The 25,780-nt window shown below is 43.7% G+C and overlaps 1 protein-coding gene across 8 annotated transcripts in view; it reads right to left on the bottom strand.

Annotated features, from left to right (window-relative positions):
- Positions 1 to 25,780, bottom strand: part of MCUB (mitochondrial calcium uniporter dominant negative subunit beta) — an 80,879-nt gene that overhangs the window by 37,013 nt on the left and 18,086 nt on the right. For 2 of the 8 annotated variants that reach the window (XM_043545314.1, XM_043545315.1), the window contains exon 2: positions 5,794 to 5,801. The exons of 5 other annotated variants lie outside the window; for them this stretch is intronic. In XM_043545314.1, coding sequence (XP_043401249.1) covers positions 5,794 to 5,801 — 8 coding nt within the window. Of the gene's footprint in view, positions 1 to 5,793; positions 5,802 to 6,060; positions 6,125 to 25,780 lie in introns of those variants that run through there. One more of the 8 variants, XM_043545316.1, reaches the window with a different exon arrangement.

Raw genomic sequence — 25,780 nt, 5'->3', positions numbered from 1 at the left:
TGTGAGATCATTCTCCCCTCAAATTCGCAACAGACGTAATCTCTCTCACTATCCCCTCCACCAGCTAGTGGGCATCTGAGTGTGTAGAACACATAAAAGAAATATTGGCATTTAGTGCTGAATGCAGTGAGAGCTAGGCTCATTCTTGTCTCTTCATGGTGTGAGTTCTACAGTTTAGGCCCAGTCCCTGTGAAAGCGATCTTCACTGCTCACAAGCCTTCCCTATTGGTTGACAGTTTCATTGTGACAGAAGATAGTTGCTGGGAGAGGCCGAGGTTACTGAAGGAGAGGTGATCTCTCAGGTACCTAGGGCCAATCACATTGAGATATTTGAATATCAGAAGAACAGTGACCTTAAACTCTAATCAGTGTGGAGACAGTGCAGAGTATGCACAAGTGACAAGCTTCCACGTCAGTCGCTCTCTTCCTTCCTCTCAAATATGCGTGTACACACACACACACTTTCCATAATACAGAAAAAAGATTCTGCCCTCTCAAATATGGGCTACAGTCAAGTTAAAATCAAAGTGAACGCTGCAGTGTTACTAACACTCCAGTTTCAGATTCTGGGTCAGGCTGTAAGCCATGCCATGTTGCCTAAATACTGGGATTTAAGACCACTGCAGTCCCCATTCTGGAACACTCTTTCACCTGTCATTTTTTGAACATTTTTCATAAGAACAATCCAACCACAGTATAAGAACAAAGATGTTATTACAAATGTAGAACATAGGTTTCTCAGTGTAAATATTGTACATCAATTTTTCATAAAAATATGAAATCTGGGTTTATAAATGCTCCCTGCACATAACATTACTTCTCCATCTTAGAAGAAATTCAGAGTGAAATAATCACCTTTTTGTTATCCTGCAACCTTATGGAAAATCTTTTCCCAATCTGATCCAACTCCAGTTAGAAAAGATGCAGATGGAGAACTCCTAGGTCATACAAGGGTTTATTCATATGCTGGTGTATGTTTTTTTGGGAGGGGATGAGGGACAACAGGGAGGTGGGTGAAGGAAGATGTCACACTTAGGTTCTGCCAATCATAGCAGGAGAGACAAATTGGGGGTGGTAATATATTTTATTGCACCAACTTCTGTTGGTGAGAGAGACAAGCTTACATAGGGCTCTTCAGCGACTGACATGGCTACAACAACACTGCATACAACCATAGCATGGATCTTCCCAGAAGTAAGTTTTCCAGCATGGCGAGAGGCGATTTAGGTAAACAACTGAACTGCACCACACACTTAGGCCCCAAGCCTGTAATTGACTGGGGGTGAGTGAAGGGGTCCACCCACATGGAGTCAAATATAGGTCAATTAAACTAGGATTTAATAACATGCAGTTATTTCCAAAAGGTGATCACAAGAAATCTGGGTAAATTTAAATTACAATTCATGTGAACAATGGTGCAAAAACTTTTTAATGATGTCAGCATGGAACAGAGACTTCTTGAAAACAATAATCCATACAAAATAAAAAAATTTAAACTAGTGCCTGTGGTGAGAAAAATTGTGTTCAAAATACAGTGATTTGATCAGAAGACAAGCAAAAATACAGAAGTCATGAAAACAATAAATAGATTTTTTTTAAGTTAGTGTAGGTATGAAATGCCTACCTCTACAGTAGACATGTTTATTTCCCCATTTTACTGCACAAGAAGAATGGTACAAGAACTGTCACAATATATTATTTTTGTTTATATGTTTACAGCCAAGAGCACCACTATACTTGAACTGCTTTAGAACAAGATTGCTTGGAGGTACCCGAGCTGAAACTCAGGAAAGCACAGACTGTTTTGTTGTCTGTCACAAAAGGGTTGTTGGAAGAGTTGTTTTTTTTCCATTTCCTCCACCCCTTAACAAAAACAAAAAGGATGGCCTATTAAATTTCAGCTCATCTGCAGAACAATTCCCCACTAATTAGCACTAGGAAGCAAACATGATCAATACATGGCACATTTCCAGAGGTACACATTGGGACCAATATTTCTGGGGTGAGGCTTTATATACCAGTAAACAATGTGGTATTTTCAACAGAGTTTAACACATCTGATTTCCCCATGGAAGTTTTGTCAGTGCTAATTATCATGTTAAAATAAAACTGCTAGTTAAATTCTCTTACTTTATTCACACCTAAAAATGTTTTGACAGAGAATTCTTTTATATACCAGAGCGATAAACTAATGTGAAAGGTAGGATACAGAGAAGATTGGAATATACAATTGCTTGAGTTGTACACATGAATGAGACCTAGTCAGCTATTTATCACAAGATTTACTCTGCCAAAAGCTTATTTACTTAAAGCTTATTTACTAATCTGTCAGTTCAGTTTTTCACTGTCCTACATCACTGCGTAACAAGATACAGATCAACAAATCACATCAGAAATAGATTAGATTTTAAGACCAGAAGGGACCATTGTGATCATCTAGATCAGGGGTTCTCAAACTTCATTGCACCGAAATCCCTTTCTGACAACAAAAATTATGACTACACAACCCCAGGAGGGGGGAAATCGAAGCCTGAGCCCACCCAAGCCCCACCACCTCAGGTGGGGGGGGGGGAGGGGGAGGCAAAGTTGAAGCCCCAGAGCTTCAGCCCAATGCGTGGGGGGGGAGGGTACTGCACACCTCAGGCTTCAGCTGCAGTCAGCAAGTCAAACGCCAGCCCTGGCAACCCCCATTAAAATGGGGGTCATGACCCACTTTGGGTTTTCAACCCACAGATCTAGATCTAGACTGACCTCCTGCATCGCACAGGCCAAAGAACTCACCCAGTAATTTCTCCATTAAGTCCATAACTTCAGTTTGAGCTAAAACATCTTTTTTTGAAAGACTTGATTTAACGACTTCAAGCTGGAGAATCTACCACATCCCTATGTAAATGGCACTAATTGTTACATTGTCACTTAAAAATGAGCATCTTCTTATTTCTCGTCTGATTTTATCTAACGTCAGCTTGCAACCACTGGATCTCATTATGCCTTTGTCTGCTAGATTAAAGAGCCATTTACTACCAGAAATCTCTTCCCCCATGTAGGGACTTAAAAATCATGATCAAGTCACCTCTTAGTTTATCCAAGAGAAAATTAAGTAGATCGAACATCTTATGTTTATCACTAAAGGGCAGGTTTTCCAGATCTTGTTTCATTCTTGTAGTTGTTTTCTGAACCCTTTCCATTTTTTTAGCATCCTCTTCTAAATGTAAACATAGTAGAACTTGACAAACTATTTCAGTAATAGGGCATGTCTACACTTGCCATTTAAAGCACAAAAAGACCCTTTTTTTGTGCAAAAGCCATGGGAGCGTCTACGCTTGCCAATGACTTTTTGCAGTGAAACTCAGAAGTTTCACCGCAAACAGAAAACCACCTCCATGAGAGGCATACAGTTCTTATCGGTGATACTTTTGCAGTGATGTCCAAGTGAAGACATGTTCTTCCTGTTTACACAGCTTTTAGCCTCCGGAGGATATCGCACAGTGCCTAGATGACCATGCTGGCTAGCAGCTCTGCTGCCAGGTAAACAGACATCCGCCCCTGCCCCTGTAAAGCCCTGGGAACTTTGAAACCCCCCTTCCTGTATTCTTGGCAAATGCTCACTTATCATCTGGCCAGGTGACAATGGCTGCTCCAGGGAGAACAGTCTCCTGCTTGGAGCAATGCTGAGCTACTGGAGCTGATCAGTGGACCCAGGATGCCCCGTGATCACACCTCACTTCCCAAAAGACCTATCCTCAAAATAGAGAGAGGTGCACGGTGGGATAGCTGCCCTCAATGCGCCGCTCTCATCTGCGATGTAAGTGCTGCAAATGTAAACACGATCTGATGCCTGTGGAAGTAAGTGAGAACACAAACCAGCGCTTTTCTTTTACTGGTTCCCTACCACCGGTGAAACTGACAGCGCAAAAACTCTGCAAGTGTAGACATAGCCACAGTCTCACTAGTTCCTATACAGAGGTACTACTCCTACTTGAGATTCCCTGTGTGATTTTTCCCTGATTGGATATCCAAGGTTTGCATTCCCTCTTCTGTTTACAGCATCACACTGTGAGTTCGCTTTCAACTGATAATCTATCCTGACCTGTAAACCCTTTTCAGTGTCACTGCATTCCAAGATGCAATCAGTCCCTATCTTGTAAGTGTGACCTACATTTTTTTGCTCCTATCCTTGCATTTGGCTGTCTTAAAAAGCATTTTGCTAAAGCAAGCCCATCTTGACAGAGTACTGGACTGGCACGCAGAAGACTTGGGTTCTATTCCCAGCTCTGCTACTAGCCCGCTGGGTGACTCTGGGCAGGTCATCTCTTTGTGCCTCAGTTTTCCCACCCATGTAAACTAGAGCTAATCTGGTCTGTTGTACAAGAGGGGAAACAGAGGTACACCACCTCATAAATTTCATAAATAACCAGTGAGTAGGGTAATTCACTAGCCTAACTATAGAACAAAAAAAGGACAGCCTGGAGGTAATTCTTCTGTTTTTCCTGTAATTAGCAAGATGATTTGTAAAAGAAAGTGGTATTATTATTATTAAGCAATCATCTGTCCCCACTGGGGGGGGGTGGGGGGTGAAAATTGTTTCTTTTCTTTTTCAGACACTCTACAAGCAAGCTGGCACCAGCGGAAGAATAACCTATAATACCATGGATCTATGTTTTGTGTTGTTTGTCTGTGGTGTTTGTCTTGTTGCTAGCATTCTTGGGTTTCAATAAACACAAAACCTCATGACATGAGTGGGGGATGGCTTCAAAAGGCTGACCTTGGGGGGAGATGTGTATGGGAATGCAAAATGCTCAACTAGGAGGCCAGCACCTGTATAATAGCTACCATGGTACCTGGAAATGGAATGGAACGGCAACGAAGGTGGTCCCCACAAGTCCTTTGGGAATAATGAGAAGGGGATTTGCTCATTGGGAATCAATAGAGAGGTGTGTAAAATGGTGTAAATCCAGAGAAGATGTTTGGATGTTCCCCTCCCTGATGGCCATAGAGGAGCACAGCCAATGGCCTATGGCAAGGGGATGGACAATTGGATGTACTGTGTATGTGGTGTTTTGCTGGGAACGTATATATTACTAGTGGGCACAATTACACCAGCCCATAACCAAACTGCACACATCTAAACACTGCTATCTGGACTTTGGTGCACAAATGGATCTGTAAATCTTATTGCTGTCAATAATTGAACCAGGGAATACGGCCTGATTCCATACCAAGTGGTTAAGTTGGTTTCGACAATAACCCATTTCCCTGTGGACATTCAATGGACTTATAATATGGACAAAAGCACGCAAAACCTGTAGGGGCAGCTTGTTGCAACTGGACACATTAAGATCTTGACCCTGTCGAAGGAGGAAAGGCAGTGTTCGGTGGTGGCTCGGATGTTAAACCATATTGCAGTGGTCAGGACTCTCGGTGTTGCTGTGGATTATCATAGCAGCTGGTGTATTGTTAATTGTATTTGTGTGTTACGTTGCATATAAAAACAATCAAGGGGGGCACAACCCCCTAGAGAACAGCCACTAATTATAACCTATAAATAATGTAGAAAGCCCTCCCCACCCTGCAGTGTGCTAGACAACCTGGACCTAACTTTCTCCGGCCCACTATAACGGGAACTCTGGAACATTAATTGGAATAGGTGTGGTATGCCTGTACAAGAGAAGGTGCAGGGCACGGTACTACACAAGGGGCAGTGGGACAGATGGAGCATTAACACCTTCCACCTTGATGCCTGGTCCTACCAGGAAGTGTGTCACCATATGTCCTTTGCTTTTCCAGGGATACCTGGGCAGGAGGATCCCATAAGAAAAAAAAAGGGGGGGGGGGGAATGTAGTGTTAGGATATAGATATTCAGGCCTGTCTGTAAAGGCCCATACTTTAAGGATTTAGGTATAGGTTTATCATTTAGCTAGTTATAGAAGTATAAAAGAAAGGATCTGTGTAAGGGCCTTCTCTCACTGTGACAGTCTGAGGCCCTGTTCTTAGGCTAATGCCTTTGGCCAAGCAGCAGAGGCAGCCATAAGCTGGGAAGCATACGGTAACATCCTCACCTTGAAATAAGGCAATCTGGGGCTGTTAGAAAGGTGATCCGATCTATCACCTCCAGAGAAAGGGAAGAGCCTAGAAGATGTAAAAGGAAATTTAGTTTGATAGTTTTCTGTTTGGTAACAACTCACTTATCAATAAACACAGCTGGGAAACCCCTATGTCTTTATAGATATAGTTGTGAAATCCTCACTTCTGAATCGTTTTATCATTATAGTTCCCCCTTTACTATTATTTATTTGAATGGTCTCTGTCTGGTTTTGTGATTGTTTCTGTCTGCTGTATAATTAATTTTGCTGTGTGTAAATTAATTAAGGTGGTGGGATATAATTGGTTAGGTAAATTTCAGTAGAATGATTGGTTAAGGTATAGACTATATAAATTACGGGCAAACAGGAAGTAAATTGGGATTCAAAAATAAGAAAAAAGGAACTTGGATTTAAGCTTGCTGGAAGTTCACCCCAATAAACATCGAATTGTTTGCACCTTTTGACTTCGGGTATTGTTGCTCTCTGTTCATGCGAGAAGGACCAGGGAAGTGGGAGAGTGAAACAATAAGCTCTCTAACACTAATGACCTTCTTTGCAAAGAACTTTGAGATTTACTGATGAAAAACAGATCAGAGCTGGATATTGTTATTAGCAGCAGTATCAAGTGATCCAGCTCAGTTTGTATAACTGACCTGCCTAATCATTACTTACCACTCTACTAATTTTGAGTCTTCTGCAAATTTTACTGGTAATCATTTTATATTTTCTTCAAGATCATTGATGAAAATATTGAATCGCATTTGGCCAAGAACAGATCTCTGCAGGACCTTACTAGAAACACCCCAACTGGATGCAATTCTCCATTTATAATTACCTTTTGTGATCTACCAGTTAACTTCTTTAAATCCATAGACTGGACATGAATAAATTCAGAGAGGATGAAGACTAATACCCGGGCAGCTCGATCAGGTTCCTTCAATTCCAACCTTGTGATTTTCAAACTTTGAATTTAAATGGATTAATATGTATGTTTCTATGCAGTATCTTTCGTACATCAAGTTTTAAGACTCTGCTGACAGTCAAATGTAAACTAAAGAGAGAAGAATAAGTTTTAAAGGTGAGATTTTTGTTTTTTTTCTTTTGCTTTTTTGTTTTTGTTTTTTTAAAGAGAACAGCTCGCTTAGAGAGCGGATTGAGGGAAAAGGATAAATATTCCCCCTGCTACTCCACACTACCGTTCTCCATTATATATGATTGCATAGTTCCTCACCAAAATAAATATATAAATAAATAAATAATTAAAAAAAAAATCTCAGCTAGACTCCAGCCTTTGTCAACCGATGAGCAGCTGAATTCCTTTTTTGAAAGTCTACTGGCTGCAGAGATGGGCAATTTCCAAGTAACCAGTAATAGCTCTCTAGCATCGTTCAACAAAAGGAATTCAGCTGAAAGCAAAGTCCTTGCTCATCTCGGTTCTGTGATTAATGTCATAAAAGTAACAGTAAATGCAAGAGTCAAAGATTTGAAAGAAATTAATCCATTTACTGTCTTCAGGGGACTCAGCTAATCAGTACTACTAGTAAAGGCAAGCAATGTCAAAACATTGTCTCATTAATAAGGTGTAAAAAGATATATTGTTAGCCATCAAGTTTTACATTTAGCCCAGTGAAAGTGCAAAAGGGAGGAACTGAAATGAATAACCAGCATACAGCCAGTGAACAAAACCTAGGGCAAATTGAGAGTCACCCAGTTCCCACCACTCCTATTGTGAGGCGCTACTTGTGTAATTTCTTCTATCTTCTCACCCTTCCAATATGATTTCCTAAACTCCTTGCAGGGAAAAAACACTCCTTCCCTATTTTTTCCTTTTTTTGGGGTTGTATAGGGAGAAAGAGTGTGATAAAGTAGAATGACCTCCCTGACTGCAGCTGCAGAAGCAACTGTGAGGCAGCTAGCACCTGGACTGACCGTAGATGCAGACCAGAACGAGTGAGCCACGGTGTTCGTTCTCTCATGGAGACTTCATATTTGTTCTTTCTTCCTTGTTTTCCTTAAACTGAAATAAAATACTTAGTCCGGTCTTGAGTTCAGGGGACTGGACTAGATGACCTATTGAGGTTCCAGCCCTAAACTTCTATGATCATGCAAGCCCCTCCAGCTCATCCTCCAATCCCATCTGCATAGCTAAATAGAGTCCTACTCCTGTAAAGACTTATGCAGATGCTCAGCTTTAAGTAAGTCTTTGCCAGATTGGACTAGATGCAACTCCTTCCAGGCCAATCTGACTCTTATGCTGGCAAGCGAGGGTCAGTCAAAAGAAACACAATGGATTGCCTCTCTCCAAGCTTCCAAATGTGCTCCGCCCACATGGTACTTCCAGTATTTGCTGGTCAGGGAGAGAGCTTGAGTCCCAAACTTGAATCCCTCATGTATCACTACCAGGCCAGCTCTTTGACGGTTTTTTATTCCTTGATTGCTTTCCTATTAAATTTAAATAGTTTTCTATTGCACTGTGTTTGTTACGCAGTGGTAATCCTAGCTGCTGTTTGGTTTGGCCCACAAGCAACCTAAGAGTTCACATCTTGGGGGCTCATTTTTGACCAGCTGAACCTAGAGGCTTGTATTTTGTTAGTGGTGAAGAGTAGCTTTTTTCTCCAACGTGCAAGATGTTCTGAAATTCCCTTCCCTGTATCTGTGTCATCTCTTTTCCTACATGGTTATCCTATCTCTGAAAAGTATTGAACCATATAGGTTTTTTTTTTTTTTGGTAGGGGGTGGGGTAAATTTTGACCTATATATTAGTTATTATGTAAACTCATATTATAACTGTTGTGCACACAGGGCCAGATTCTGAGCTGGTGAACACTGGCATGGCACTATTTTGATTGTATCCTCAGCTGCTATAAAACATCACCCAGATAATCTTCAGCGTCTGCCGAAAGAACAGTGATATTGTAATGACAGTTAGTTTGATTTTTTTAGTTACTTGATCTCTCATCAGCACACTGACCAGCTATGTAAAAAGGAAGACCTAGCATGTATCACAACACTGCCCCACTGCAACCCACCACAGTTAGTCAGTGTAGTAACAAATAAGCAACAACATAAGTTAATGACAGGAAGAAAAGACAGTAAACTAGATGCAGAATTTTAAATGTTCCAATGTGCCATACGCTTACATTTCTCTGCCTTGTCACTTCACTGAGAAAAGAAAACAGACAGTTTTCAAGGGCCCGGAAGCTTTTCTCAGACTGCATAAAGAAGAAAAACTACAGTTTTGAAAGTTTTCTTCATTGCAGAAAGCTCAGGGTTTCTGATGCCTTCTCTACCTCTTTACTCCAAATCTGCTCCACTCACATCAGAAACACTCTGCAGTAGCAGAGCAGAAGGAAAATGGATGCATGTAGCTCCCTGAGGCCCATGGCCAGCGTGTGAACCGCTGGCTCGGGAAGGCTAGGCTCCAGCCCCTCCCCTTCTGACCGAGGCCCTTCTCCTTTCGTCTCCCGCCTGAGCCCAGGGCCCCCCACCACAGCCATGGGTCTCTGCCCCAGGCTAGCGTCCCCAGCCCCAGAGCACCCCCAGCCCTGGAGCACTGGGAGGATGGATAGGGCAGCCCCAGCGCTCTGCTCCCTCTGCCCTGGCCCTGGAATGTCAGGAGGCGTGGCCCCAGCACCAGCCCGAGCTTGGGCCTCAGCACATGGGAAGAGCCGCAGACCCTCAGAGCAAGAAGCAGGAGGGGGACTGAGGGCGGAGCATGGGCGAGGCCACACCTGGCTGTTTGGGGAGGCTCAGCCTCCCCCAGCCTATGACACCCACACCCATGCTGAGGCCTCTCTCTCCTTTGCTTTGCTTTCCTTTTTAAAAAAAAAAAAACAGTTTTAGCCCAGAACCATACAGAAAATGAAAGTGAGGAATGGCAGGGTCACACAAAGGAGTTACTAGGACCATTGCAATACGAAGGGAAAAGCCCCCAGCTGGTAAACAGCCCCAGCAACATAGGCAGCGCTCTCTCTCTGCCTCTGGAGGCCAGGTCAGAGGTCACTCCCTTTGTCCCTTTGCAGGAAAAGAGAAAGGACAATATACTACTACAACAATACGCATTTAAATAATAACCATTTTCCTTCATAACATTTAAAGTTTCTCACACATTTGGATCAGAAACTGAGACCATTTCATGTCTTCTTCCCATCTTTTCTCTTTCATACTGTTCCCTATGTTTAACTGCAGCTGAGGATTAAGATAGCTCCCCTTCCTTTATGTTCTCTGCTCCATGAAGTCTCCACCCATTAAGGAGACCACAAGTAGGAAATAACTGACCAAAGCAGTGGAGTTTCTATTTATGGCTTACACTGTGAACACAACACAGTCTCATTTGAAAGCTTTCATATGCTAAGTTTATGCCACTCTCCGAGAAAATGTGGTTTGCACGGGGTTTTGGTGCTATACTGTCATCAGGCAAAGCACCATAAATTTTTGGAACCACTTTTTAAAATAGCTTTTCATTCATCTGTTCCCTATTCCTATCTTTTTTTTTTTTTTTTTTGTGGGGAGAGCCAAGATTCTACTACTAACCACCATCCGATGATAGTTTTTGCAATTTGTAAATGCCCACACATACAAATGAGAAACAGAAATTCTAGTTATGCTTTTATGTGAAGTGACACAAAATACTAAGGGTGCTGCAATTTCTGTAGGGGAATGTTTAAGCCCCGAAGCTGCATGCCATTGTCTATATATTTATTCCTTTCTCATTGTCAGAGCGGGTTGTTTTGATAGCTTCACTCTGAAATGGACTTAAAATTTGTGACATTTGCCACTTACAATAAAAACCGGCTACCAACAGCATTTACCAGTTTAGGGGATGTGAAGGATGTGTTACAGTGTAACCAGACTGCAGTATGTGATCACACACATTTTATACAAGTAAAGGTTCAAAAAGTCTAGATTTATATTGCAATAAGTAAATCAGTGGACTTTAAGTCCTTACTTCACAAACCGCATTAAAATGTGACATTTTAAAAGCGTACCCTTTACATGAGTCAGCTCCATTGGAAACAAATATTAAATCAAAACATGTTTTTATACGGCCTCCTTGGGTTTGGGAAGGTGTAAGAACTAACTGAACAATTAAACTGGCAAAGGCATCAGAAGTCCTTTATGCAATGATTGGATTTTGATTACCTACATGGTGGTGCAGCCTCTTTGTACCATGTTGCAGGCATAATAACCAACTGAAGGAGCACTACCTAATGTCAGGGTGAGCCCTGAGGGGTGTGGAACTGCCACAAGGGCTCTTTTAAACCAGAAGTGGGCGAGCAGCAGAAGACAGAAAAGGGGATATTGCCACCCCTAATGACACCAACCCTGGACTGCATTTTCAGCCCCCTATGGCCTGCATAGAGCAAAACTGGAAATGAGTGGCAGTATGGGGAGCTCTAAGACATTTGCACAGCACCCCAGCCTTGTGTTCTTTGTAGTTCAACTGTGCTGTGACAACCTTACCGCGCATGGTAGTTATACCTAAGACTTCAGCTTCTGAAGCTCCTAAAAATTAAAACTGTATTAGAACTTACATTTTAATTCTCTCCGGTATTATCATCAATAGCTGGATTCACAAGTATTGTATTAAAACAGCATCTTATTCTAGTACATAACATATTTTGAATTTAGCATTGATCAACGAAGTAATGAACCTTCCAAAAGATTTTTAGTGGACTTTGTAAGAATGTGGGGGGATCTTTGACTTCTTAAAGCAAATCTATTTTAGGAAATTATATGGCCCCCATTACTGTGATATGTGAGCATCTCACAATCTTTAATCCCCACACCACCTGGAGAGGTAGGGAAGAACTATTATCCCCATTTTACAGATGGAGAACTGAGGGAGAGATTAAGTGACTAGCCTAATGTCACAAAGGAAGCTTGTGGAGTACCAGGAAACTGGACCCACATCTCCCAAGAGCCAGACTATCAACCCTTGGACAAACCTTCTCTCATATGAATTGAACAGCAGTTTGTGTTCCCTCATTGTACCATCCTATGTTTCAGCCTAGCAGACAAAATTGCTCCCAGTGAGTGAGATAAATATTCCATTCCAACCCACTGAATTAATTTAACAAAATGTCAGTCACCTATTTTTAAATTTTAAAACCTTAATGTTTTAATCCTACACTTTTCACCATGCAGCATATTTAGAACAGACTGGAGCTACTTAAATGAACATTTTTGGCCTTGTCCGATGAGTTGGGAGTGGCTGGGTAGCAGATTTGGGAAAATCAATTTTGTGGCAATTAATAAATATGTCATACCTGTTAGAAATCTAGAGGCAAGTTCTTTTACTAGCCCAAAGTCTAGTCTGCTCACTGTGCATCTCCCAATACACAGTGTTCACTTTACATCTTTAATTGCAAATCTCTTCTCAATCTGTATGAACTCTGGCACAGAAGTAGTTCTAAGCAGTAAATAATCACAGAAGTGAAGTTATACCTCTCTGTTAAGAAGTAGATGCAATGGCTGTTTAGAAGAAAAAGAGTTATTTGAGGAAGACAATACTGTTATGCTTGAGGGCTGGATTTGGCAAAACCTCACTGAAGCTAGTGGGTATAACCTCCACCCTTCATTCAGGATAAATGTAAGAAACAACCAAACACCTTTATGGAGCCACATTGCTGAAACATTAGGAGCCACCACTCAAGACACAGGTAGATGGCAAGGCTGGAGTAGAATCCCCAGTGTGGCCTAAGGGGTCTGGAGACTGATATAGCACAAAGAGGCTGGGGCATGGATTGGTGGAGCTGTGCATGTCTGTGTGTAAGAGAAGCAGCCAACACATGCACAGCAGATTACAGAGAAGGAGCAAAGAAGCCCCAGACACAGCTGCACAAGCCCTGGTACGATAACCCTGAGAAAAAAGCTAAGGCTTAGTCTACACTACAAAATTTTGCCAGCATAACTAGGTCAGCTAGGACTGTGACACTCCCCCTAGCTGACACAGTTATGCCAACAAATCCCAGGTGTAGAATGAGAGCAGAATGCTTCTGTCAGCATACCTAACATCATTCGGGGACGTGGTGTTACTATTTAAGTAGAACTACTCCTCCAATGGGCATAGGCTGCATCTACAATAGGGTGCTATGCAAGCACAGCCTGCCTACATTGGCCCTGTAGCATAGCTGTGGCCTAAGAGAGCACTTTTGGGCAGTGTGCTAGCTGAAAGAGGCTTGGAACTGAGAGTGAAGAAATAAATCTCCTGTTTGATTCCTCTTGTGTCCAGGGAAAGAAGATTTTGTACATTCTTTGTAAATAAACAGGATTGCATCAAAAATGATTCCATTATCAATTTCTCCTAATGAAGCAACTGATTAGACCCCAAAAACCACTCAAGTCAAAAAGGGGCAACAATATAATGTGTGGGTTTAATGAACTATGCTGCTTAAATTTCTCTGTCGCACTTGGATTCTGTTTTGTATGAAATTAAGAGTGAAAGGATCAAATGCAGAGAATCTTTGTATATAACCTGAAACCCCTTTGTACAGAGAATGGAAGCAACAGCTAGAGAACAACATTTATACCAATTGTAGGCATCCCAACTCTGCCTGTAGATGCCTCTCAGCCAGGCATGGTCCTTTAACATACATGATTTCATAATGCTTGCTGATTACATTGGTAATAAGAAGTAACTTCTGGGCCAGTAATAGGATTTGTAGGGTCCCAGGGTGCTGAAGGGGAAGGAGAAATGTAATGATCACTCACTGCTAGAGGAGGGATCTGGGGATGACTTTTCTCCTTTAGCTGCAGTCCAATTGACAGAGGAGAAGTTGGGTGGAGAATCTCCTCTCCCTCTAATTTGATGATGGAAGAACAGAAAGGAGGAGAGAGAAGGCCCCTTTTTGGGGGGGAGGGGGGAGTGCTTGCTGAGTCAGCACATGACAGTAAAAAGTATGAGGCCCCTGGCAGCTGTTTGTGTTGCTTGCCCCTAACACCAGTCCTGAGTCACCTAGACTGCTGTCAATCACAGAATGGTAAATGGATTACATAACATATCTACTCCATCTTCCTGCCAGTGCAGGATTTTTCCCTATTATATATTTACTAATGTTTTGTCCAGTTAATGTGATAAACATGGACAGGGATCCCCTCCCTTCCGTCAAGGGACTATTTTACAGTTCATTACGTCTCAGGAAGACACCTCAGTCCCATGATAATCAATCTGAACTTTCCAACTCTTGATTTCATCCCATTATTCCTGATCATATACCCTTTAATAGTCCCTCTCCATCTCAGGTGTTTATACTTTTCAAATATCTGTAATTTATGCTCCCCCTTACTCATTGCTTAGTCAAGCTATGAATGTTTAAGAATTAAATCTTTCCTAATAAATTAATACCTCCAGCCTCTAACCATCTATACTGTTCTTCTCTGAACTCCCCTATCAATATCTTTATGGCAATAAGGTTCCTAGAACAAAATGCAATATTTCTGGTACTATCACACCAGCGGGTGGTCGATTACTTTCTTGTCCCTCAAAGCAATATCTTTGCTCATGCAACCCAAGAATCACACCAGTCTTTTCTGCAACCCTATCACATTGTATGTTCACGGCAAAATTTTCTCATCACTAAGCCTTTCAGGCCTTTCAGTATTACTGCTTTCCATGCGTCACCTCCCACTGAGAATAGAATTTTGCTATATTAAAAAGCCTGCTAAAATCCCAATATCTACCACTTTCCTTTCACCCACTAATTTTCTATTTCTATGGGGGAGAGGAGAAGCAATCAACCGAGTATGCCTGTATTACTGCATCTAGCACAAGGGGACCCCAACTGAGCTCCTGTACTGTAATACCAATGACAAATAATACTACTACTAAATTTATCAGACAAGATCTATTATATACACCCAAACTGGTCTCTTTCGTGGTTCTGTTATCTTTCAGGTGTTATACAGTTCTCTTCTCTCAATATCTGTTTCATTATTTTAGTAGGGAATGGAGAACTTAACCCTTATTGAGTAATCAGTGACCAGATCAATCTCCTTTGTTCAACGTCAGCATGTTTTGCCAATGCCAATACACATACCTGGAATAACCATGTTTCACCATTTTATGACCATTTCATTCTGTGTTGTGTGTAGCTCCACACAAGAGGATCATAATCCCATTGCACTAGGCACTGCACAAACACATAAGACGACCATCTTTTTAGGGCAAAGCATGTACAATATAAAATGGACTGGATGGAAAAGAGACAAGCAACATAAAATAAAAGCAAAGTGAGAGGTGATGTTAGGTAAACATGTTAGCTACTTTGTGCCCCCTCCTCATCCCACAAACATCTTTACAAGTCAGGCTTGAAGCACATTGGTTGTACTGTTAGGGGAGCTTGCTCTGTCAGTTCCCTGTTCTGTAGGTAAAGAGAGAACTTCATTCTCCAAAGCTGCCAATGCTGCACCCTTCCCAAGCACTCTGTTCACAAAAAATGATTCTAATTTTTAAGAGAACAAAATGTTCATTTTCCAGTCTTTCAAGGCACAGCATTTCTTTTGCAGCTTGGGGATCTACTTTAGTCATTTCCCCAAAGTATTCCATTACATTCCTGAAAAGCTTATTATCTGCACTACCGCAATACTGACAGAAAAAGAAAAATATCACCCGAAGAGCTATGTATGGAAAATATTTAGCAATTAGAATCATGCCTACATATTTCATGGCTTGATCCATCTTCTTCCTTGATTTAATAGATTTTCATCATAATATTTTGACCTTCCACTGATACCGTTTCCCACTACATTCAGCCTTTCAGCTCACAATGAGATAGGTGACAAATACTCTGTGCATTACTATTTTTTCCTCCGTTACTCCTATGACTAGATAACACTACTAATGGTTTATGACAAGTGGACTAACCCGAAGTGAACTTCAGTCACAGCTGTAGTTTGTTCTTACAAGGAATCACTCACATTTGTTCTATACTCCCTGTTTATGAGTCTGAACTTCACAAATTAGGGAATCTTGTGCTTTGCTGGGAAATGGAACTGAACGGATAACTCTTCATATTCATAGTGGAGGAGGAGCTACCTTTTATTTTTAATAATCCTTCTCGAAGAGCAGGGAAGGGAAGAAAATCTCAGACTTTTCAAAGCAAAGATGCGTCTCTCTGCATTGGAGCAAATCTGATTATCTATTACTTGATGCTTCAGAAGAAGATTCTCTGCAACATGGCCAGGTGAATGCCCTTCAGAAAGCTGAACAGAATCAGTCCAGAAAAGTTCATACATCTTCTTTTCCCCCACTCCCATAATTATTGAAGACAAATACAATTTGGTTTGAAAGTAATCTGCAGATCAAGCACTAAGCAAGCCCTGCAGAATTCTGAACACCATAAATGTCAGGGTTCAGTTCAAGTACAATGGTTATATATATTAGATTTAGTTTCAACAGTGTCAGTGATGGGGAAGAAAGAAATGCAATTTTCTGTACCTCTGTGTTGCTCTTATAACTCAACACTGGTTTAGCATTAAACATTATTAGATTGTATAGATGGTTAGTCAATAACATTTTCCACAACATCAAAGCCCCACCCAACAACAAATCAAATAAGCTACTAGGCCAGGTTGGTGCACAGATGAAACACAGGTTGGGTCAGAGTTCCTTGGGGAGGGGTGCGAGAGGTGGGTTCTGTCTCTCAAGTAAGCTTTTCCCATTAATGTACAGGGCAGCACCCCTCCTGCCCCCTAATTCACCCATGGGTATGACAGCTGAATCAAGATACTGTGAAGTTCTGAAAGGCTTTATTTCAATAACACAAAAGTATGAGGATGCATTCTTAATTTAAAACAAACAACCTCCAATATTGGAACCTGCACTGAGGATATGTCTACACAACAAAATTAGGTCGAATTTATAGAAGTCGGTTTTTAGAAATCGGTTTTATATATTCGAGTGTGTGTGTCCCCACAGAAAATGCTCTAAGTGCATTAAGTGCATTAACTCGGCGGAGTGCTTCCACAGTACCGAGGCTAGAGTCGACTTCCGGAGCGTTGCACTGTGGGTAGCTATCCCACAGTTCCCGCAGTCTCCGCTGCCCATTGGAATTCTGGGTTGATATCCCAATGCCTGATAGGGCTAAAACATTGTCGCGGGTGGTTCTGGGTACATATCGTCAGGCCCCCGTTCCCTACCTCCCTCCGTGAAAGCAAGGGCAGACAATCGTTTCACGCCTTTTTTCCTGAGTTACCTGTGCAGACGCCATACCACGGCAAGCATGGAGCCCACTCAGGTAACCGTCACCGTATATCTCCTGGGTGCTGGCAGACGCGGTACTGCATTGCTACACAGCAGCATCAACCCATTGCCTTGTGGCAGCAGACGGTACAATACGACTGGTAGCCGTCATCGTCATGTCCGAGGTGCTCCTGGCCACGTCGGCCAGGAGCGCCTGGGCAGACATGGGCGCAGGGACTAAATTTGGAGTGACTTGACCAGGTCATTCTCTTTAGTCCTGCAGTCAGTCCTATTGAACCATCTTATGGTGAGCAGGCAGGCAATAACGGATTGCTAGCAGTTGTACTGTACCATCTTCTGCCAGGCAGGCAAGAGATGAGGATGGCTAGCAGTCCTACTGCACCGCCTTCTGCCGAGCAGCCATGAGATGTGGATGGCTTGCAGTCCTTCTGCACCGTCTGCTGCCAGCCAAAGATGTAAAAGATAGATGGAGTGGATCAAAACAAGAAATAGACCAGATTTGTTTTCTACTCATTTGCTTCCCCCCCCTCCCCCGTCTAGGGGACTCATTCCTCTAGGTCACACTGCAGTCACTCACAGAGAAGGTGCAGCGAGGTAAATCTAGCCATGTATCAATCAGAGGCCAGACTAACCTCCTTGTTCCAATAAGAACAATAACTTAGGTGCACCATTTCTTATTGGAACCCTCCGTGAAGTCCTGCCTGAAATACTCCTTGATGTAAAGCCACCCCCTTTGTTGATTTTAACTCCCTGAAGCCAACCCTGTAAGCCGTGTCGTCAGTCGCCCCTCCCTCCGTCAGAGCAACAGCAGACAATCGTTCCGCGCCTTTTTTCTGTGCGGACGCCATACCAAGGCAAGCATGGAGGCTGCTCAGCTCACTTGGCAATTAGGAGCACATTAAACACCACACAGCATTATCCAATAGTATATGCAGCACCGGAACCTGGCAGAGTGATACCGGGCGAGGAGGCGACGTCAGTGCGGTCACGTGAGTGATCAGGACATGGACACATATCTCTGAAAGCATGGGCCCTGCCAATGCATGCATCATGGTGCTAATGGGGCAGGTTCATGCTGTGGAACGCCGATTCTGGGCTCGGGAAACAAGCACAGACTGTTGGGACCGCATAGTGTTGCGGGTCTGGGACGATTCCCAGTGGCCGCGAACTTTCGCATGCGTAAGGGCACTTTCATGGAACTTTGTGACTTGCTTTCCCCTGCCCTGAAGCGCATGAATACAAGATGAGAGCAGCCCTCATAGTTGAGAAGCGAGTGGCGATAGCCCGTGGAAGCTTGCAACGCCAGACAGCTACCGGTCAGTTGGGAATCAATTTGGACGTGGGCAAATCTACTCTGGGGGCTGCTGTGATGCAAGTAGCCCACGCAATCAAAGATCTGCTGATATCAAGGGTAGTGACCCTGGGAAATGTGCCAGGTCATAGTGGATGGCTTTGCTGCAATGGGATTCCCCTAACTGTGGTGGGGCCATAGACGGAAACCCATATCCCTATCTTGGCACCGGAGCACCAAGCCGGCGAGTACATAAACCGCAAGGGGTACTTTTCAATAGTGCTGCAAGCTCTGGTGGATCACAAGGGACGTTTCACCAACAGCAACGTGGGATGGGCCGGGAAAGGTACATGACGCTCGCATTTTCAGGAACTCTGGTCTGTTTCAAAAGCTGCAGGAAGGGACTTTATTCCCAGACCAGAAAATAACTGTTGGGGATGTTGAAATGCCTATAGTTATCCTTGGGGACCCAGCCTACTCCTTAATGCCATGGCTTGTGAAGCCGTACACAGGTAGCCTGGACAGTAGTCAGGAGCTGTTCAACTACAGGCTGAGCAAGTGCAGAATGGTGGTAGAATGTGCATTTGGACGTTTAAAGGCGCGCTGGCGCAGTTTACTGACTCGCTTAGACCTCACCGAAACCAATATTCCCACTGTTATTACTGCTTGCTGTGCGCTCCACAATATCTGTGAGAGTAAGGGGGAGACGTTTATGGCGGGGTGGGAGGTTGAGGCAAATTGCCTGGCTGCTGGTTATGCGCAGCCAGACACCAGGGCGGTTAGAAGAGCACAGGAGGGCGTGGTACGCATCAGAGAAGCTTTGAAAACCAGTTTCATGACTGGCCAGGCTACGGTGTGAAAGTTCTGTTTGTTTCTCCTTGATGAAACCCCCCACCCCTTGGTTCACTCTACTTCCCTGTCAGCTAACCACCCTGCCCTCCTCCCTTCGATCACCGCTTGCAGAGGCAATAAAGTCATTGTTGCTTCACATTCATGGCATTCTTATTCATTCATCACACAAATAGGGGGATGACTACCAAGGTAGCCAGGAGGGGTGGTGGAGGAGGGAAGGAAAAATGCCACACAGCACTTTAAAAGTTACAACTTTAAAATTTATGGAATGCCAGCCTTCTGATTTTTTGGGCAATCCTGTGTGGTGGGGTGGCTGGTTGACCGGAGGCCCCCCCACCGCGTTCTTGGGCATCTGGGTGTGGAGGCTATGGAACTTGGGGAGGAGGGCGGTTGGTTACACAGGGGCTGTAGTGGCAGTCTGTGCTCCAGCTGCCTTTGCTGCAGCTCAACCATACACTGGAGCATACTGGTTTGACCCTCCAGCAGCCTCAGCATTGAATCCTGCCTCCTCTCATCACACTGCCGCCACATTTGAGCTTCAGCCCTGTCTTCAGCCCGCCACTTACTTTCTTCAGCCCGCCACCTCTCCTCCCGGTCATTTTGTGCTTTCCTGCACTCTGACATTATTTGCTCCACGCATTCGTCTGTGCTCTGTCAGTGTGGGAGGACAGCATGAGCTCAGAGAACATTTCATCATGAGTGCGTTTTTTTTTCCTTTCTAATCTTCACTAGCCTCTGGGAAGGAGAAGATCCTGTGATCATTGAAACACATGCAGCTGGTGGAGAAAAAAAAAGGGACAGCGGTATTTAAAAAGACACATTTTATAAAACAGTGGCTACACTCTTTCAGGGTAAACCTTGCTATTAACATTACATACATAGCACATGTGCTTTCATTACAAGGTCGCATTTTGCCTCCCCCCCACCGCGTGGCTACCCCCTCAACCCTCTCCCCTCCCCGTGGCTAACAGCGGGGAACATTTCTGTTCAGCCATAGGCAAACAGCCCAGCAGGAACGGGCTCCTCTGAGTGTCCCCTGAAGAAAAGCACCCTATTTCCACCAGGTGACCATGAACGATATCTCACTCTCCTGAGGATAACACAGATAGATAAAGAACGGATGTTGTTTGAACGCCAGCAAACATACACTGCAATGCTTTGTTGTACAATGATTCCCGAGTACGTGTTACTGGCCTGGAGTGGTAAAGTGTCCTACCAGGGAGGACGCAATAAGGCTGCCCTCCCCAGAAACCTTTTGCAAAGGCTTTGGAGTACATCCAGGAGAGCCGCGAATGCCAGGGCAAATTAATCCTTTCACATGCCTTGCTTTTAAACCATGTATAGTATTTTAAAAGGTACACTCACCGGAGGTCCCTTCTCCGCCTGCCGGGTCCAGGAGGCAGCCTTTGGTGGGTTCGGGGGTACTGGCTCCAGGTCCAGGGTGAGAAACAGTTCCTGGCTGTCGGGAAAAACCGGTTTCTCCGCTTGCTTGCTGTGAGCTATCTACAACCTCATCATCATCATCTTCTTCGTCCCCAAAACCTGCTTCCGTGTTGCCTCCAACTCCATTGAAGAAGTCAAACAACACGGCTGGGGTAGTGGTGGCTGAACCCCCTAAAATGGCATGCAGCTCATCATAGAAGCAGCATGTTTGGGGCTCTGACCCGGAGCGGCCGTTCGCCTCTCTGGTTTTCTGTTAGGCTTGCCTCAGCTCCTGAAGTTTCACACGGCACTGCTTCGGGTCCTTGTTATGGCCTCTGTCCTTCATGCCCTGGGAGATTTTGACAAAGGTTTTGGCATTTCGAAAACTGGAACGGAGTTCTGATAGCACGGATTCCTCTCCCCATACAGCGATCAGATCCCGTACCTCCCGTTCGGTCCATGCCGGAGCTCTTTTGCGATTCTGGGACTCCATCATGGTCACCTCTGCTGATGAGCTCTGCATGGTCACCTGCAGCTTGCCACGCTGGCCAAACAGGAAATGAGATTCAAAAGTTCGCGGTTCTTTTCCTGTCTACCTGGCCAGTGCATCTGAGTTGAGAGTGCTGTCCAGAGCGGTCACAATGGAGCACTCTGGGATAGCTCCCGGAGGCCAATACCGTCGAATTGTGTCCACAGTACCCCAAATTCGACCCGGCAAGGCCGATTTAAGCGCTAATCCACTTGTCAGGGGTGGAGTAAGGAAATCGATTTTAAGAGCCCTTTAAGTCGAAATAAAGGGCTTCATCGTGTGGACGGGTGCAGTTTTACATCGATTTAACGCTGCTAAATTCGACCTAAAGTCCTAGTGTAGACCAGGGCTGACACACAAGGTATGTCTACACTGCAAGCTTGGGAGTGACTGCAGCACACGTAGGCACAACAGCTTTAAGCTAGCTAGTGCAAGTAACAATAACAGTGTAACTGTGGCAGCACAGGATTCAGCATGAGCTGTATAGGCCTGCCTTGGACCCTGGATACTTATTCAGGAAGGTAGCACACTCTGAAGTCTATGCTGCCCCGCCTATACTGATACTGTTACCCAAAATAACGGGATTAAAGCTAGCTCAAGTATATCTATTCAAACTGAAATCACACCTGACATAACCAAAGATTCACTCTGCATTGCTCGGTAAATAGCTAGAATGTAATGACAATTCAAGGGATTTAAGGTCTGTAAAATCTTTTTACCAACAAAATCTAAAACTTTGAGCCAACTTTGAATCCCTAACATCCTTCAACTTTGTTTTTCATCAACTCTTTAAACGTGCCAGAAGAAGTGTTTGCCTCCATGGTGGATAAAAATCAATGATTTTTTAAGAAAAAAAAATAAAATAAAAAATTGGGATTTTTTGATAAAAATGCTTTTTGAGGGAAAAACCTATCTAAAGATCGTTTTAATTAAGATACATTATAGCTCAAAGATATCTCATCATGGTAATAGGGATTATAAATTCTAATTCTATAGTATGAGACAAAATATTCATGTAATGTTTAAGAAAGTTTTGTAAATGAGTTCCAATAGTTCATGAATTAGGGACAAATCTTATGGTGTCCAGGGGCTTCTGTATAGATTATTTAGGTTAATTTTTATCTACCCAATGGGGCTCAGTCCTAGAAGATAAGTATCAGGGGGTAGCTGTGTAGTCTGTATCGACAAAAACATCTGAAGAAGTGGGGTTTTACCCACGAAAAACTTATGCTCAAATAAATCTGTTGGTCTTTAAAGTGCTACCGGACTCCTGTAGTCTAGAAGATACCATCAGAGATGCTTAGTTTTGCAGTTCTCAAACTGTGAATTTGTGTCTCCAGAGATAACATGCTTGTTAACAGCAAACAAATAGGTTTTAAATAGATAAATATACAGAGTTGAGAAATAACAGACTTCAAACCCTATTGTGTCTCTGCAAATTTGTGTACATAGAGTCAATCCCTTATGTCTCTCTAAAGTGCAAAGTTTCAAAAAGTTCAATGAATAAGACTGTTGGGGGAGGAACAGATCTGCATAAGAAGAAGAAGTCCGGAGCAAATGTGAGAAGGGAGGGGCAGGCAGTAGAAACAAAAGTGAACTGTTTTGAGCAGCATATTCCAGAAGTCTTGAGGTCTTTCTGAGTGTAGCCGTCATTGATTTGAGATATATCATACCATTCTCACTAGAGGGAAAACCTATAATGGCAGCAGGCCATAAAAGAGCCAGTTTGGGAATATTTTAATGAAGTTCCTCTACCTGTGAAGAATATGTATTAAAGGTTATAACACCCAACAAGAATGCACTTTTATGTAGAAATCCATGATTAAATCGAGTCTTCCTGACTAGTGATTTAAATTATGATTTAAATCAATTTAAATCAATCCACCCTGTCTGAAACCAGCTGCAACTGATCAGGGCTGGTGCAACCACTAGCCGAAACTAGGCGGTCGCCTAGGGCACCAAGTGGTTGGGGGCGGCCAAAAGCGTGCTCCTGGAGGCGTGTGGAGGCGAGGTGAGCTGGGGCAGAGGGGCGTGAGAAGGGCCCGCCTGCAGCAAGTAACCGGGGACCAGTGCCGCACAGGGGAACCACTCCCCGCCCCAGCTCACCTCTGCTCTGCCTCCTCCCCCGAGCACGCCGCCTCGCTCCCTCCCAGGCTTGCGGCGCCAAACAGCTGATTGGTGCCGCAGGCCTGGGAGGCGGGAGAAGTGGAGCAGCAGCGGCGGCGTGCTTGGGAAGGAGCAGAGGTGAGCTGGAGTGGGGAGCTGAAGTACAGCTCCCCGGGCCGTGGGGAGGGGGGAGCTGCCGCACGGCTCCCTGGGCCGAGGGGAGGGGGGGCGGCGGCAGGGAGCTGCCGCAGCGGGGGTGCCTCAGGGCAGGGGAGTGGAGCGGGCGCAAGGTGGAAGTTTCGCCTAGGGCACGAAACATCCTTGCACCAGCCCAGCAACGGATACATAGTGACTGCCATTGAGTCCTGACTGAGCCTGACTACAGAGAAACAATGAGAAGCAGAGAAACGTTTCCCCCCCGAATCTGGTTTATTAAAGCTGGAAGCAAGTTTAAGGATATTTGCAGTTTTAACCTTCCCTGGTTGTTCATTCCCAGCATTTCTCAGAATATTTTTATTATGGGATATTTCTGCCTTGGAATATTAAAACCTCCTATTTGGTCACAAATTTGCAAGGTAGACTGGCCTGGTGTGGTAGCAGAGCATACTGACCAGGATCCAGTCAGCCACTGCTAGCTTCTCTCAGAACTTTGAGGATATTTGCAAGGTTGCCAACTCTCATAATTTTATCATGAGTCTCAAGATATTGTCTTAAAGCCCCAACTCCTGGAGTCATCTGACTACATGACAATCTGAGCTTCCATTAAAAAAAAAAAAAGTTACGTTTCCAGCCCTCGTGGTTGCGGAGAAAAGCTTGAAAATATGAACCCTAAATGCTCAAAACCCAGAAGGAAAATAAATGGTAGTCACAATGTATTTTTTTTTTAAATCTCACGATTCAGACACATGATTTTTGGGGCCGACTCATGATATTTGAATGCTGAGGACAGGCAAGACTGAGAAAGTCTCCCCAGATTAAAATCATACCAGGGCCTAATCTATGACAGGAAACATGCATTAAATTCCACTGGCATCAGGAGAAGTCTGGGTTACTATTCTAAGGAAGGATCAGGCTCCGAAAAAGATATGTCAATTTTGTGGCCTGGACTATGCAGAGGGACTTTAAATAATGTATTCCATCTCTGCTAAATGCTTGATTACGTTATAAATTTATTGCAAGTACACTTCAGGGTACAACCTGAAATTTCACATATTCAGATTATGTGATAATTTAAAAAGGCATCTGTAATTCATCCAAATCATTCAGAAAAGAATCTCGACATTGTCCTACTTTGACATGTATTATTAAAGCCAATGTTACAGACCATAGAACATTCAAGTGTAGTACATAATGTAAAACCCCAAATAGAGTAAAGAGGTCTTTGCACAAAAAATGCACATCTAAATGCTGAACAAAGTACTGTTTCTTATCCTGCTGGATATTATTCTGTCAATCCCAAAATGGGAATGTTAAAAATAATATAACTACATGTATAGGAGAGAATTTCATCACTTGAACAACAGGAAAACTGCTTCACATCTCTCAGCAGAATTAAAAGCCTTGGCTGTGAATTAAAATAGGGACTATCCCAAAGTTTACAAGGCAACATTATCTGCATTACAGGAAATTGCCTTAGCTTTGAAAGCTACTGTACTGGCTGAGAAATGGTTCTGATTAGATAAGGATCCCAGGTCAACAGTACCGCTATGATGCCAGGGGACTTGGAACGTGATCTGGCAAAAATCCTTTATTTGAGGCTGTTTATTTGGGGCTCTCTTTTCTCAGTTTAAACGAACTATAATCAGCTTTGCAGTAATTCTTTACCCAGTGAAACCAAAGACAAGCGGAATCTATCCAAAACTGCTAGTTCATCCATTTCAGAACTTTGTAGCCTGATGAAAATGCATCCCAAGAAGTCCTCTGCTTTTGTGAGATCAAATGGGAGGAGCTACATGGTTTCAAGAAATAGTTGGGGGAAAAAAACAAACCAAAAAAAAACCAACCACCACTAAGCATAGGCTGGGATCAGGTTACCTGAGCAAGAAAATACAATGACTGCTTGTGGCTATCATTTTTCTAGTGCAGGGATCAGCAACGTTTGGCCCGCAGCCCGCCAGGGTAAGCCCCCTGGCAGCTGAGCTGCTTTGTTTACCTGTCCTGTCTGCAGGTTCAGCCAATTGTGGCTCCCACTGGCCGCAGTTCACCGTTCCAGGCCAATGGGGGCTGCGGGAAGCGGCGCAGGCCGAGAGATGTGCTGGCCGCTGCTTCCCACAGCCCCCATTGGCCTGGAGCC

The sequence above is a fragment of the Chelonia mydas genome, chromosome 4 (genome assembly GCF_015237465.2).
Source record: "Chelonia mydas isolate rCheMyd1 chromosome 4, rCheMyd1.pri.v2, whole genome shotgun sequence".
In the NCBI taxonomy this organism is placed as follows: domain Eukaryota; kingdom Metazoa; phylum Chordata; order Testudines; family Cheloniidae; genus Chelonia; species Chelonia mydas.
Note: the sequence above shows the minus strand (reverse complement) of the source record. Positions and strands in the feature narration are given on the sequence as shown.